This window comes from Argopecten irradians, chromosome 10 (assembly GCF_041381155.1).
Source record: "Argopecten irradians isolate NY chromosome 10, Ai_NY, whole genome shotgun sequence".
Taxonomy (NCBI): domain Eukaryota; kingdom Metazoa; phylum Mollusca; class Bivalvia; order Pectinida; family Pectinidae; genus Argopecten; species Argopecten irradians.
The window spans coordinates 11,911,966-11,927,993 of NC_091143.1; the positions used below are offsets into that span (position 1 = coordinate 11,911,966).

The 16,028-nt window shown below is 34.1% G+C and overlaps 1 protein-coding gene across 2 annotated transcripts in view; it reads left to right on the plus strand.

Moving 5' to 3' along the window:
* Window positions 1-15,470, plus strand: part of LOC138333129 (solute carrier family 23 member 1-like) — a 64,031-nt gene extending 48,561 nt beyond the window's left edge. For both annotated transcript variants that reach the window (XM_069281272.1, XM_069281273.1), the window contains exons 6-12: window positions 1,716-1,897; window positions 2,633-2,753; window positions 4,337-4,493; window positions 4,948-5,201; window positions 5,819-6,092; window positions 6,438-6,533; window positions 8,179-15,470. In XM_069281272.1, the coding sequence (XP_069137373.1) occupies window positions 1,716-1,897; window positions 2,633-2,753; window positions 4,337-4,493; window positions 4,948-5,201; window positions 5,819-6,092; window positions 6,438-6,533; window positions 8,179-8,438 (1,344 nt within the window). In that variant the 3' untranslated portion in view covers window positions 8,439-15,470. The remainder of the gene's footprint in view (window positions 1-1,715; window positions 1,898-2,632; window positions 2,754-4,336; window positions 4,494-4,947; window positions 5,202-5,818; window positions 6,093-6,437; window positions 6,534-8,178) is intronic.
* The last annotated feature ends 558 nt before the right edge of the window (window positions 15,471-16,028 follow it).

A 16,028-nucleotide genomic window follows, 5' to 3' on the forward strand; every position in this document is an offset into this window, starting at 1 on the left:
TTAGGTGACCCGACCAGCGTTCTTTCGTGTCAAGTTACGAAGATTGAGATATCTCCTTTTCCTGCTTTCGCTTTAAGAACACTGTCGTCCGTCGTCTAATGAAGCAGCCGATATTAGAATCAGTACTATTTATTTTAGAATAAAGTCGATATTACACATTCCCCCTGACTAACCTCATTCTTGTGAGGTAAGATTTACGGAAATTTTTCCGTTTGTATCTTTTTACACCCACACACACACACACCCTCACACACACCAAATCACATTCTGTATGTCGCACCATTAAAAATCACGATAATATGTTCTTTATGATATGTTTATTACAATAATGGATCACAAACCAGTATATTTGAAATCATTGTAAATACGACATTGCTATATAGTCACACTTGTAAATATAAGTTGTGGAAAAGCAATTCAGTCCTCATTCACCGTGAAAACTAATCAAATTGCGTACAGAGTTGATACCACATACGTTATGAACAATTATCAACAGTTGCAATGTTTATTTGATACCCTGAGTGTTGCTGCGTAGCACCCACATATTCTGGTTAAATTAACGATTTAGGCTTTAAAACATTGTTTTTTATCCAATGATTGAGGCTTGATAAAGATATTTCCGTTTTGTGGATCAATATTTCAGTCCTACGCAAAAAGCATGAAAAGCGCATTATGAAATCAGCTGCCGCTTGAGTGCTTACTAATATAGAACGTTCTAGTAATTAATACTATTTTTAAACTCAAATTTGTTTGAACATGTGTATGAACATAAAGTATTGTGTAGTGATCGTCAAGAATGATGTAAACCCAGGTACATAAAATGAATTCAGTTAGTTATCGGTATGTTTATTACATATAAGTAAACCATACATGGGATATAAATTATCCCGAGCTGTTGTCATGGCCATTTAGACGTGATTTAACGTCTTTTAAATGTACATTGACGGTGTTATATACTATTCATTGGTAACAGATGTATAAACACATGGTGGAGTGAGGCTGAATTGTATCATTTTACCTTGGTAGATCATAATATACATTTACTGGATCTTCATTACTTATCCTCACAGTGCCTTGATCATTCAGGGCCATATTATCACTATTGGACTGCGGTTAAAAGCATTGCAATTTGAACTAGTTATGGATCTTTCTAACCTTTTAATTTCCGCCTTTTCTATATTTAGCGTCTCCGTTATTTTCCACATGTTCATACATTCGCGTCCAAGGACTCTTACTGGCATTCAAGCTGCCATAAACGTTAAAAAAAGTTCGCGTAACATATAAATTCAAGTTTGAATTTGCTCGCAAAATTACGCGAAAATTTGTACCTAGCAAGGTTTCTAGTACGATAGCATGTAGTTTGATAAAGAAATAATTGTCCAAGACAGATATGGAAAATACCTCCAATAATACAAGGGCTTCAAAATAATTTATATTCTGTCACTATGCCTCGGATTACATGGGATAATTTCAAATAGGTAGCTTTCGTGTGTATATTATTTCGCGATTTCACAGATAATAGTGTCCTAGCGAAAATTTCCTCTGCGAAATAATAAGACAGATTTTTTTTTGATTTTACCGTTTATAGAAGAAATTTGGTTGTTTTCGTTAATGATTTTTTTCAATGGTTGTTTTTTCCCTTCTTTTGTTTTTGTCAAACGCGGCAATATACGGTACGTGTGTATTTTGTTGAGTTTATAATCATTCTGTTACAGTTGATGGGTAGTTTGATGACTGCCGGGCTGATTCACTTCCTGATAGGAGCCACGGGATTAGTGGGGTTCCTGTTACGGTTTGTGGGACCAGTAACTATCGTACCCACCATCCTCCTTATAGGGCTGTACATGACCAGAACCGCCGTCAACTTTATACAGGTCCACTGGGGGATAGGGATCATGTAAGTACCTAAGGCGTCAATAACAAACCTTTGTGTCGATCGAGAAATTGGTATCTTAGAGACAACACAATTGCTGACATATATTTTCATGCTGTGAAGGGATGAAATGATTATACAGTTGTATGTCTTAATAATATTATGGATGCAGATAAAATGGGAAGAACATCATACTTTTGTTACAGTTGTGCTACTGAAAGATGCAATCAAAATATGACAAAACACCAATACATCTATGCAATTTGATAATCTTGCTCCGATTTCTCGCAGCAAAACTTCTTAATGTAACTCACGGTATTTTGATTATCTTATCTTTTATGACATATCATATATGTAGGTCATTTATAATGATATTTTATATATACATGTATGTATGTTGTTTATTTATAATGATATTTTATATACGTTGTTTATTTATGATATTTATATACGTTGTTTATTTATAATGATATTTTATATACGTTGTTTATTTATGATATTTATATACGTTGTTTATTTATAATGATATTTTATATACGTTGATATTTATGATATTTATATACGTTGTTTATTTATAATGATATTTTATATACGTTGTTTATTTATAATGATATTTTATATACGTTGTTTATTTATAATTATATATTATTTATATAATGTTTATTTATAATGATATTTTATATACGTTGTTTATTTATAATGATATTTATATACGTTGTTTATTTTATAATGATATTTTATATGGTTCTCCTATTACAGGACGACAGCAATTTCTCTATTACTGTCACTCTACCTCGGACGATTTAAACTTCCTATTCCTGTATGGACGCGGAAACGAGGCTGTCACGTGATACGATATCCTCTCCATCAAGTCTTTGCTGTAAGTGAGATCCAACTGTTTTATTGGCATGCTTTTTGTAATTTGATGTGTGGATCGTGGATGTATAAGAGATATGAGCTTGACTTCGTTGCAGATGTTTGCAGTTAGAGGTAATTTATATGGCATGTTTCATGTTTCTCAACGTTTAGTAATAAAACGCGGTTGATATTCAAAAGGCATCGACACTAAAAACGAAATGTCATCATTAGTGATGGATAACACCTACCGTATTCAACCTAACTAGCGCCGCCTTTATTTGCTTTATTTTGTAAATATATTTATTTCTTACTTTGTGCAACAATTATATGAGAGGCTAGTCTAAATATGGTTTTCTTAAGCGGTCTCTTATTTTCGTATTTTCAAGCGCCCTGGGCGCGTATTGGTTCGAATACAGTATGTGTAATGTTTATTTTTTACAGATTAGCTTTACAATATGTAAATGCCAACACGTTAATTTTAAACATAATTTTCACAACAAATTACTATATCCATGTTACATTATAAAGTTTATTCGTTGTCTACTAGCATATACAGCAATATCACGTCTGGATGTTTAAGTGTATAATTTTAAGCATTTTAAGTATTTGCGTGGAATGTTATAATTACAAATAATAAGAATGGAAATGAAAACTGAAAACATAACTTGCAATACCAACTCAAACATTGTACTGTAAACCAACTGATTCTCTCGTGCGATTAAAGCACGTGTATTTCTCGGGCGGTCAAAAACCACGAAAACGTTCTGAGCATATATGAACGTTAAAGTTTCATTGCATTATAATATGAAAGTATTTTATTTTGACTGCAAGGAAAAAGTATGGGTATGTGAAAGGGTTTTTTTTCCATTTGCGGTCAATGGAACATATTCTTCAGAAGCATGCCACAGTTAAATGTCATTTTAGATTTGAGGTTAAAGTTCAAACAAATCTATAAAGACTACTTTATAAATAAAAGAAAGTATGATAGCCCAGTGACCTTTATACACAGGTGAAATTTTGTTGAAATTGGTTATTTGTCATCCCAAGAGAGCGGTCTTATTATACAAATGGTCTTATAGTGAGGTGCAATTTTCTGATTCCAAGTGGTCTTATGAAATGATATTGATGCAGAAGTGATTTTTCAATCGTTCATTTGTAATCCCAAGAAAATTGTCTTATTAAAGATGCTCCACCGCTGACAAATGATATATTTTCACTATCATAAACAGGAGCAGACGGTTTAGTATTTTTCTTCGGTTGCAAAAAGTTACTTACTTTACACCATTACCACCTTGAAATGTTTGAGCTTCTAATTTTACTTCAAGTTGAAAATATGAAAAATAATTAATTGCATCCCGAAAAAAGTCCGTGGCACTATATCCTATATGGAATGAAGTACTGATTACGCATGCACCAAATGCAAAATAAATTATTTTAAATTGTTTTTGTGTTAACTAGACATATATATACAAGATAAAACATCAATTTTCGTTCAAATGATGAATAACATTTATGCTCTGTCGGCGGTGGAGCACCTTTAAACAAGAAGTCGTTATACAGAGGTGGTCGCTAGGGCAGGTTTTAATGTATGAGGATTTGTTACAGCTACTGATTGGTATAATGATCGGCTGGGCCGTCAGTGGGGTACTGACAGCGTGTGGACTGTTCAGTGACGACCCCACCAACATTCAGTATAGAGCACGGACAGACATCAACCATGACATAGTCACCAACGCTAGCTGGTTCTATTTCCCATATCCAGGTAAATGTTGCCTCATCAACAGTGTTCTTCCTTTTATGTTCGTCAAATGTCTAGACTAGAACATGAATGTTTCATTTACCTGTGCTACATTATACCGTCAACGCCCATACCTAAAATTCCACACATCAGTTCCTGCATTCCAGAGATAACTGTGTGTCTAGGTATACACACATGGCGGTTTTTTTCCATTGCAATTGATTAGACGACTCACAGGCGTTGCTATGAAAAATCTAAAAAAAAAACAAAGCTGATGTATCATATCCACGTTTATTCGTATTTTAAAATGACTTATTCCTGTAAAGGTTTTGAGAAAAAGAATTGTCTGGTATTCTTTCGATAGGAGTTAGTAGAGCATCAGCCACGAACATAGCATTGGTGAGTAATATGACTGTTATGACGAGCTTCTAAAAGAGTCAAAATCGTAACATTATCGTTCACATCTGATCAATAACAGGACAATTTGGTCTTCCAAGCTTCAACGTCAGTGTATTTGCTGGATTCCTGCTCGCTACCCTCATCTCCATTCTTGATTCCATTGGTGATTATTACGCCTGCGCTAAGACGTGCAACGCCCCACCTCCGCCCTCACATGCAATCAACCGTGGAATCGCAGTTGAGGGACTATGTACCTTCATATCGGGGGTAGTCGGGTGTGGACACGCCACGTCAACCTATGGGGGCAATGTTGGTGCCATTGGCATCACAAAGGTATGATTCTTCTAACATAGAAATATACATTTCCTCGCATTATTGCCACCAGAAACTGTCATCACTGTTGTATATTGCCAATTGAAACCTCAAGCACGGATTGTTCCCCTAAATGATTACCACGAGACTGTCACCTTTAAGTATACTCGCCATATGATTTGCAATAAAGGATTTGTTCCGACAAGGCTATCGCCATTCAATTGCCAAATAATAATACTTTTTACTGCTATATGGCAGTGTTTATTCTCTAATTATATATCAAACTAAATTAAAGAACATTCTTGAGCACCAGTATACCATTTATACTAACGTAAGACCATATATTCGACCAAGAAGCTAATAGGATGGGCATTGCGTGCTATTATGTACGTAAATTCGCGATTAAACAGCTCTCACTGTCAATCGTGTATTCATATATACAATTATCGTGAAACATTTAAATTGACGTTCGAGTTCTCGCGAAATTATACGGGAAAATGTATCTCGCGAAATTGTTTTTCCTTAACTTTAGCTCTCTACTGAATGTTACAAGTAATCAACGAACAACCTAAATGAAGTTCACTGACAGATGAATTGGCCATTACATTTTGGTTTTGTATTTCAATCTTCGTTCACAGGTTGGAAGTAGACAGGTTTTCCTTCTTACCGGAATTATCTACATCGCTTTTGGCCTGATTGGGAAATTCTCCGCCGTCTTCATCACCATTCCTTACCCCGTTCTAGGGGGCGCTCTAGTCGTCATGTTCGGAATGTTTATAGGTGTGGTTTTATCGAATCTTCAATATGTAAGTCTCACCTCCACTCGGAACATCGCTATCATCGGAACCTCTATATTATTCGGTTTGATGGTGCCGTACTGGGTGGAGCATAATCCGGATGGAATCAATACAGGTAAAATGTACTTGAGCTACTGTACTCATTTTAGCGGTGCTTTTATTTTTAAGCACTTTTCGTGATGTGTTTTAAGCGCATAATTCGTGTACAGCGCTAAATTTTATGAAAGGGTATTTTCAGTATTGAACCATTGCATTACAAAGATTAATATGAATCATCTATCATTGAATAAAAAGATGGTTTAATAAATGCAAGTTGAGGATTCGTGTAAAGCCTTTTCTCACCTAACCGACGACTGGACAACTATGTTCACATAGAATGTATGTGGTGTTTTATAACTATTTTTCCTTCCAGGCCATTCTGACACTGGTGTTTGTATTTTATAACTATTTTTCCTTCCAGGCCATTCTGACACCGACCGCGTACTTAGGGTGATCCTTGGCAACGCCAATTTTGCGGGAGCCGTGTTAGCCTGTTTCCTTGACAACACCATTCCAGGTAATAATTGGCAGTGACGTGTATGTACGTCTATTTCAATCTCTGAAATAGTTCGCATCATTCCGCTCGATTAAATAATCGATAACCCTTGGTGCTAATTTTGTAAACAAGTCAAATCCAGATTACTGATTCCGAATTTGTTATCCGTTTTGCCGTCTTAAACACCCAAATGCAGCAAATGTTGCATTGACTAATTTTATCATATTTGAGAAATTAATTTTATTAAAAAGGGTGTTTAACCTATTTATTATGATTTCGTCTTTCATGTAATGCATAAAATAAAGAAGATTTACTACATCATAAATCAAATCAAAATCCAATCGTAATGATGTAGAATATAAATGTATTACATAATATGATACGCATGTCATGTCATTTTTGGGTTTCGTTTTTATTTCAGTTTTGATCAATTATATGTTCAGATTAAAAATATACCACACTGTATACAGTTACATCATGTTAATTGTGTCATCTAACTTATCGTGGAAGCAAATGGTGAGGCTTAAAATAGACAAAGTCTAGCTTTTTCCAGTGTCTTACACAGATTGCCTTCTGTTAATCTCAAGTTAAGTTCGTCCACCGATTTGTGTGTAAAAATAACTTTCTTCGTCATCGATAGATCGGTAGCAAGGCAACCAAAGTGGCCATGAGTACAATTACCTGGTTTATAATATTAAAGATACTCCACCGCTGACAAATGGTATTTTTTCATTATCAAAAACATCAACAGACAATTTAGTATTTTTCTTCAATTACAAAAGTTACTTACTTTACACCATTACCACCATTGAAAAGTTTGAGCTTCTAATTTAACTTCAAGTTAAAAATATGAAAAATAATTAATTGCATCCCGAAAACATTCCGTGTCACTATATCCTATATGGAAGGAAGTACTGTTTGCGCATGCACCAAAGGCGAAATAAAGTATTTTTTTATTATTTTTTGTGTTAATGAGACATATACATGTATATACATTATCAAACACCAATTATTGTTCAACTGATGAATATCATTTATGCTTTGTCGGCGATGGATTTTATTCACCAGATTACCATCGAAATAACATTCGTGGCAGTAAATGTCAACAAATGCCCTTGTGTTCCGACTACCACTAACATTTAGCAGATTCTATCGTTGTATCATTTATTCTGGTTGTAATTAAATCTTTATTGCGGTTACAGTCTAGATTCATTAAACCAGTCTTATAGTGGAGCAGACAAGTGCAGAAGTATTGCCAAATTGTGCACATTATGATAAAAGCATGAAACTAGGCACAAATGTTATTTAGGCCAAAAGAAATTATATCGAACCATGAAAGTTTAATATTGGCAGTGAACGTGCATGGCGGACACCTGTAGGATTTAGTCTTTTGTATCATTTAAGACCTATAGAATGTGTAACATATTGAATGTGTAACATTTTCGCTACAAATGATCGTTAAAATGAATTCAGATATCTACGGAATGTAAAGTTCTATTTTCCTGGAACCATCAGCTGAGATATGTCAATTTCTTGACATTTCTTTTGCATCTTCAAAAAATTAGTTACTGGCTAGTTGGGCTATTCACAGAGAGGTTTATGTTTTTTCCCTACAGTTGTAAGACACATTATTGAAAACAAGTTTTGATCTAATATCTTTCCGCAGCCACCAAAGAAGAACGAGGAATCACTGCATGGCAAAACATCGTTAAGAATAAATCTACAGACGATCCCCACCAAGCCAGAGAAGAGTTGTATGAAGAATCTATAGATGTTTATGAGCCTCTGTTCCCCAAGGCATGGAGAAAACATTTCATTCTCAAATACATACCATTCTTACCCGACCCAGAGGAGTATAATATAGTTAGTGACGGTGCCTGTTCGTCCCCATGCAAAGACACGAAGTTAGAGACTTCTCCATTGTGAGCTTTGACAAACATAATTTCAGGGAGTTTTCTTTCATATCATCTAACGCCCAATGATAATTCAATTCAAATAATGGATTAATCAAAATGTGATGTACTAGAAAGCAAAATTTTACGTACAAGTGATCTGATATTTATTTATTTGACGTCATATCAGTTCCTAGATTTGTTCTGTTGTCGAAAAGAGATTCGTTTAACATTATTTTATTCAATGTATACAAGAAATTATTAACATGAATATAATGGGAAGAGATTGTTTAATATGAAGCATAATATTGTCATTTCCAAGTCTGAAAGCACTTTAGCTTTTAGATGATTTTAACATTTTGAAATAATTTACTTTGTCGAATGGGGCCATGGTAAGCATTTCATTTCATAAATTAATTGGAAAAAATCTTATGTAAGTATAATGTTCTTGAGATAGAAAGCATTGATTAGTTGTGTTCATAAGATCTTTTGTTGTGATATATTTGTTACAAAAATACCATCTATTTGTGTTGATGATTATATCTTTTGATTTTATTTAAATTGCTTGATACCTTCGTCTCAGTACATATACCTAAGATGTGAGAGGCATGTAGCCATATAATGATTAGATCTCCAAAATATTTACCTGTGGTGAGAGGTAAATTTTATTTATTTTACTTCCTGTAAGACAAATGATAAAATGATCAATGGTTTCAAATGATACTATCCAATTTAACATTTTCAGCTAGAAATGATAATAAAAATTATGTTAACTTTGAAATTATTTTGTAAATATAAAGACAGTTTATGTAAATGATAAATTAAGTACAATGCTGCATGGTGGTTTTAAATAAATAGGAAGAAATGATAATGTGTTCGACAAATCAGAAGATTACGTATGATGATTATGAATGTAATGTTTGGTTGTAACACATGAGCTCGACTTTCTGTCAAAAATATATAGCATAAATATATAGAAATATACCCTTATATATTATTATTTATACTATTGAAAGAACTTCAACCCCCTGTGGTTGTAATATCAGAGTAATGTTTTTTCAAGGTGTATAAAGCATGGCTTTACTTGGCTTTTATAATACATTATACTATTCTACTGCATGGGCGTAATATTATTTGATATTTTAATAACTTTGAAGTCATGGCATTGCATCAGGTTGTATAACAAATGGATACACGAAATATAGGTAATGCGTAAACACATGCTAGTAATTACAGTTTACTCATTTGTATCACTAATGATAGAGGAACGTAATTACATTTGTTTTTAATAGGCCAAATTATTATTATATTTAATCAACGATTAGATAAATCATATAAATTTCACTTATATTTTGTTTTTGCATAAGCGAAATGATTTTCAAAATGTGTTTACGTTGTAGTAATGTTTGCACTTAGTTGGTTTTATATCAATTGTTACATTAACGGAATTGCGAAAGTTTAATTGTGTACCTTAAAGTCTTGACTAATGATAATTTGTAACTCAATGCCTGGTTGCAACATCAAACACATCCTGGAAAGATGTCAGTGGTTTGGGTTTTTTTTTTTTTTTTTTTGTTTTTTTTTTTTTTGTTTTTTTTTTTTTGTATACTACTTTTTCAAGTTTCCGTGTCCGTCTTTTAAAACTGTCTTCAACTTTATTGAATACACTGTGATTGCTTTTGTAATGCAAAATAGGAAAACGAATGCAACGGGAAAATCATCAATTTATCCAAAAAACATTATTTCAAAGAATTGTTTGAGAAATAGCCTTTTGACACTGGTTTTGACCCAAAAATGCCGATATTTGACCGCCATTACTTTCGAAAATATTTTAAACAATAACAACCAAGGAAATACGATTCAGTAATATGGCACCTGGCATCATTAATTATTTGCAAATTTCCAAACCGTAGGTTTACGGGAATACACAGTGTAATCAATAAGGTTTGTTAGAACTTGTTATTTTAGTTCCATAAATTTAGTGCTTTTTTCGCCTTTTCGCACGAGCCAAAGTATGATGCTTTGGTGTTTGTGTGCTATTAGTTATGTTCGTTGAGTTATCTTAAAGGATGTAGTGTTATTCGCTCGTGTCTGAGGCCATTGTTGTTTACCAACAAGAATCGGGACTCATACCGCTTCCATACTGGGCGTCGGCATATTTGAAAATACATAACAGTACCACGAGAAAAGCCAACTCTGAAATCTCAGTCAAAGACATCACTATTGTAGAGAAAAAATCTACATTGTCCTAGTGTACGTCTGCTCTAACCAGCGGTACATACAAACGGTATAACGAGTATCGTGGGTCTGCGACATGGTCATAAAAATTTGTTTTCGTTTTGTTGTTTTGGGTTTTTTTGGGATTTTTTTATGTATATAACTAGGAAAGAAACATTTTCCAGTCTTGGTCTCTAAAACATTTGTTAAGGAGTTCTTTACACACTCAATGCATTATCTTCCGACAATGCGCTCGTATAATGTTTTTGTTAGATAATATATATCAGATTTATTGATAAGTTGCCCATTACGTTTTTTGTCTAGTCTGTTACGATTAAAGTCATTGAAATAGCGACACAGTTCAGAACATAAATTTGTCATAAGGTTCGGCTTTTAAGGTTAAATGCAACCAAATTTCAAATTTTGTCGCTTTGTGTAGCATCACTTCCTTTTAAAAAGCTTTACATTTTGTAGTCCTCTTCATTTGGTCTCCCCCTCTCTTTGTTAATTAAGGTGCTAGATTTTAGTCTCCCTTGAGTATTAAGTTCCTATTTTATCCTGTTTTGATTATACAATGTAGATTTGTTGTTTCTCTTAGACACGGTATTTTCCGTCGGTTATTGTACTATATTGAAATAAGATATCGTCTGAAATTATTGTGTTTAAATGTTGCTTATATATAAATATCTGTTGAAATCATCACTATCAATACTTATTTATTGATCATGATTACAGTTGTTGATTGAATTTGAAGCTAGCATATCTTGCAGTCCGGCTTTATACTAAATAACATATTGAAGATAGGATAATTTGCTATCTTGCATTTGGGATGTCTCGAAATTTTACTTTTGAAATGAAGCCACAGATAATTACATAAACTGATATCTCATGCCGTTGAATTCCGCAGTTTTAATTTCGTAGGAACTCAATTTTTCCAGAATTAAACCGCTCAAACTGGTAATTATCAAAATCTTTTTGAAGAGGTTAAATTGTTGGTACTATCTTTAAAAGGTTTTAGCTAAAGGATATATAATGTTCTGTACCTTTAACCTTACTGATAAGTACAAGAACATTTTGCAAGGTGCAAGCATATTGTAAAGGTGCTTATGCTAGGTTTACACTATGTTCCCGGCGGCCACGGCAGCCCCGTTTCAGGCCACCGTGGACAAAACGTGGTGACCGCGAGACAACGTGAGACAACGCAGAAGGACGTGATAGATAAACGTGAGCGATCGTGATTACCGTGGATGCCGTGCCAGATTTTTAAACTGTCAAAAAATTTGCCACGGCAGTCACGGTACAGATGGTGAACGCCACAGGACGTAATAAAACGGGATTGACGTAACAAAACGTAACAGTGCGTACGAGGCCGTAACAGAACTTCAAGACGGTCCGTGGTAGAACGGGCAGCAAGCACGTTCCCCAGAATCTCACGGTAATTTCAAGTTTTGTGACGTTCTGTAGCGTTTTTTCCACGTTTGACCAAGGTTGCTGCAGATTGGCTGCACGTTTCGTGCCGTTTTGTCCAGTTTTGTCAAGGTTTTTACGGCAAGCCAAAGTGGATGAAAACCGTTTTGATGCGTTCTGACAAGGCTTCTTACGACTTGTTGCGGTTGAAAGTCCGACGTCATACGGCTTGTTACGTCTTATTACGGTCTTACGTTGCAAGCAAAATATGATAAGGGTATCATTGCCTGGCCTGGTACATATTTGCTACTTCATTAAACTATTTGTATTAATAAATAGGAATAGTCATTATCAAACACATTTAAACCCTCGAATTACACCAAAGCTATTATTGCAAAAGGCAGATTAAATGAGTACAGAAAAAAAAATATTTGCGTAGATTTTGTAATTAAAACGTGTTTGAAATGACATTTTCGGCAATAAATATTGTTTCATTTGCTCCAAAAAGCCCGGCATCAGACTTTCATCCTAGTAAGCCTTGGCGGACCGTGAAAAACGTATTGGAGTCCGATCAAAACGTGTAAAACGTAGCAGACCTCATCAGATCGTAACAGGCCTAGAGAGAACGTAGTGGTATCCTTGATAGACCGTGCTCAAGCCGTAGTGTTCCTTTAACCTCCGGGAACAGCACTTTCCCGTATATCCACGGTCCACCACGTAATCCGTAAAAGACCGTGGCAAAACTTCACAAGACCTAGCTCAACTTGAATACAGTTGCAAAAATAGCCAAAATTCCACGGTGCACCACGTTTCGGACAAACGGGGCTACCGTGGTCGCCGGGAACATAGTGTAAACCTAGCATTAATTCGTATACTGTAACCCAACATATTTTCGAGGCGACTTATCTAACGAACGCCTTATTCACGACGATTTCATTTCGCGATCTGGATTCTTATGGTTTCACTTTACTTGTGGTTGGAACCATTTCGAGGTGATTTATCTTAGTGATCACTTATCGCTCGCTAAATACGCGAACATAAATAACACGCGAAAGTAAGTTGGCTTACAGTATAATGTGTTTTGTTTACAGACCTCAGACCCTAATACATTAAACTACGTGCATAAATCAAAACGAAAATATTTTGTCAGCACGGGTGCTTATAGCCAATAATTTGAAAATGGAAAAAAATGTTTTTGTTTATGTTAATGTATATCCTCGAATGTGGCATAAGTTGTATTTTTTTATAAATCATTTTTTAAGCACTTGAGATTTAACATTTATTACAAGTTAACGGTAGTAAGTTATGTTTACAATATCTCACTTTGTCTTACCAGACATAAGAATTATACGGGTATTAGATTTGATGGGTTTGGGTTGGCTATTTATATTAAAATAACATAAATATAGATGTAATTTATTACTGAATCTCATGTGTAAAATGTTATTTTAATGTATTTTTGAAGGATTTGTGAAATCATGTTTCATTAGATTTAATGAAATATTGTGTAACAGAAAATTGTCAGAACTGTTTTTCTGTGAATTGGTACAAGGTTAATTGTGAAATGTTCAGAATACCACATCAAATATTCAAAGTTAATTTACGAACCTAGCTTTAAGCAGGGTTTTTTATTCTTAAATTGCAACGGTATCCAATTAAAGATGCTCCATCGCTGACAAATGGTATGTTTTATCTATCAAAAACAGCAGCAGACGATTGAGTAGTTGTCTTCTGTTACAAAAGTTACTCACTTTACACCATTACCAACACTGAAAAGTTTGAGCTTCTAATTTTACGTCAATATAAAAATATTAAAAACAATTAATTGCATCCCGAAAAAATCTCATGGCACTATGTCCTATGTGGAATGAAGTACTGATTGCGCATGTACCAAAAGCTTAACGAATTATTTTATATTATTTTTTGTTTTAATTAGACATATATATACACAATTAAAATATACACAATTAAACACCAATTACAGATCAAATGATCAGTGTCATTTATGCTCTGTCGGCGGTGGAGCATCTTTAGAGAAAGGAGCTTGTTTTATGAAGAACTCTTGATAACTCTTGTTTTCCTGCAAGCTGACGTCGATCATCAATATTAATTTAAGTAGAATCCATCGGTCATTTTAAATTACCAATTAAAGCCTTCTCTATTTGCATGAATGTGTTTGAAATATAAGCTTTGGAAACATTTGTTTTACATTAAAGGTTTGATGAATGATGAAGTAAAATAGGAATCTGAATGTATCAGTAATATTAGTCTAAACGCTTGGATATGTGCTAATTTAAACTATCCCATTATGTTTATATAATGGTATGACGTAAACTTGACTTTTTCAGCGAATGGCTGAATTCGAGATTTTCACAGGTCAGCTTTATGCGTTTCATTATCTTTCCAAATCATAACATATTTATACATCAAAATGATAGTATGACAGCATGAGCTGAAACTGGCATTGTTGAATCTAAAAACGTTAATTTTCCTCCTCCTTGTAGGTTTACATAATCATAATGCTATACTTTGTACAGAACTGTCTTAATATGTAACACATGGGGGAAATACATGCAGTTTTAACTACGAAAACAAACAAATTCGATTGACATGTATCTACGTTGGTGTGGAAAACAAACACAGTATTTCATCATGAACATGTTTCGAGTGATGGTCTGAATAATGGTAAAATAAAGAAATGGGCATAAACATATTCTGAAACCTACATGTATCAAGATTTCTCAGCAACGTCGACTCCAATTTTAGACTATATAAACAGTACGTTTTCTTTAGATTACTCCTGTAAAATATGGTAACCTATCAAGATTTCTCACTGAGAACTGTCGAGCTCTATCCAGTTTTAGAACGTTTTCTTCGAATCATTTCAATTTGTTCAGTACAAATATTTTGTATTAATGTGTACATTTCTAGAATTTCATGTCACTATTATTCTATTGATATTCAGCATTTTACTTCATTGATTCACTTTTGCTACTTTCTCATGAACTTAGTGTAAACCAATTGATTTTCGTGGTGAATTCATTACGCGTTTTCGTACAATACGACTTTTTCGCGACAAATTCATTTCGCGTTTGAAAAGCATTCGATCCTATAATGCCTATATTTGAATTCGCGACAATAACTTTTCGCATATCCTCATCACCCGCGAAATTCAACCGCACGCGAAAATAAATTGTTTGACATTATGCAATCTAGATTTGAGAGTGTTCGTATGTCAGTGGATATGTTCTCGATATTTGCTAGAGGATTGTGATTTTAATAATGTAAAGGAAAGTTGTTTTTCACTCGGAGCTATAACCAAGAATAAATACGTACATGTGATAAAGATTATAGCTTTGTGTAGTGTTACGTCAAAGTGTATGATGTTCAATGTATAAATGGTCTCGATTGATAGGATATTAAAAGTGAAATGACCGCCTTCTATTTGTCTTTTGTTGTTCTTTTTGTATCCAGTTGGTTGTAACATGCAATATCACGTTTACAATCAAACAGAAATTGCCCTTTCTGGTGAATGTTTCACAACGCTGATTTAAAACACCCATCTTTTTCAGTTTTGATGTTTCCATTTACGATTTTTGATATATTGATTTTTCAAACCCGTTGCGCGCAGGTATTACCTCATCTATTACAATGTAATTCGGCAAATAGCTTTTAATCATAGTTCTGGAAGGGAATCATGGGTGTCGAGGGAAACGGAAAAATGGATTTCAAGGAAAACTGGACATCAGACCCTGACAATATAAGACTGAGCTGGGATTTTTAGGTACAACTCAAGTGATACAGGTAATGATGCAACTGATTGGTAGAGTGTTTATGAGACCTGGGCGTCCGAGCTTGACAATGGAACAATATTGACATCATAATATTTAACAAATTTGCAAAAAAGCTTCATAAACAATCAGTATACATTGACAATATTTCTAAATTAGACAATTGGAGAATTATTGAATTTCTCGAGAAAGAAGCTTTGTTTTAAATA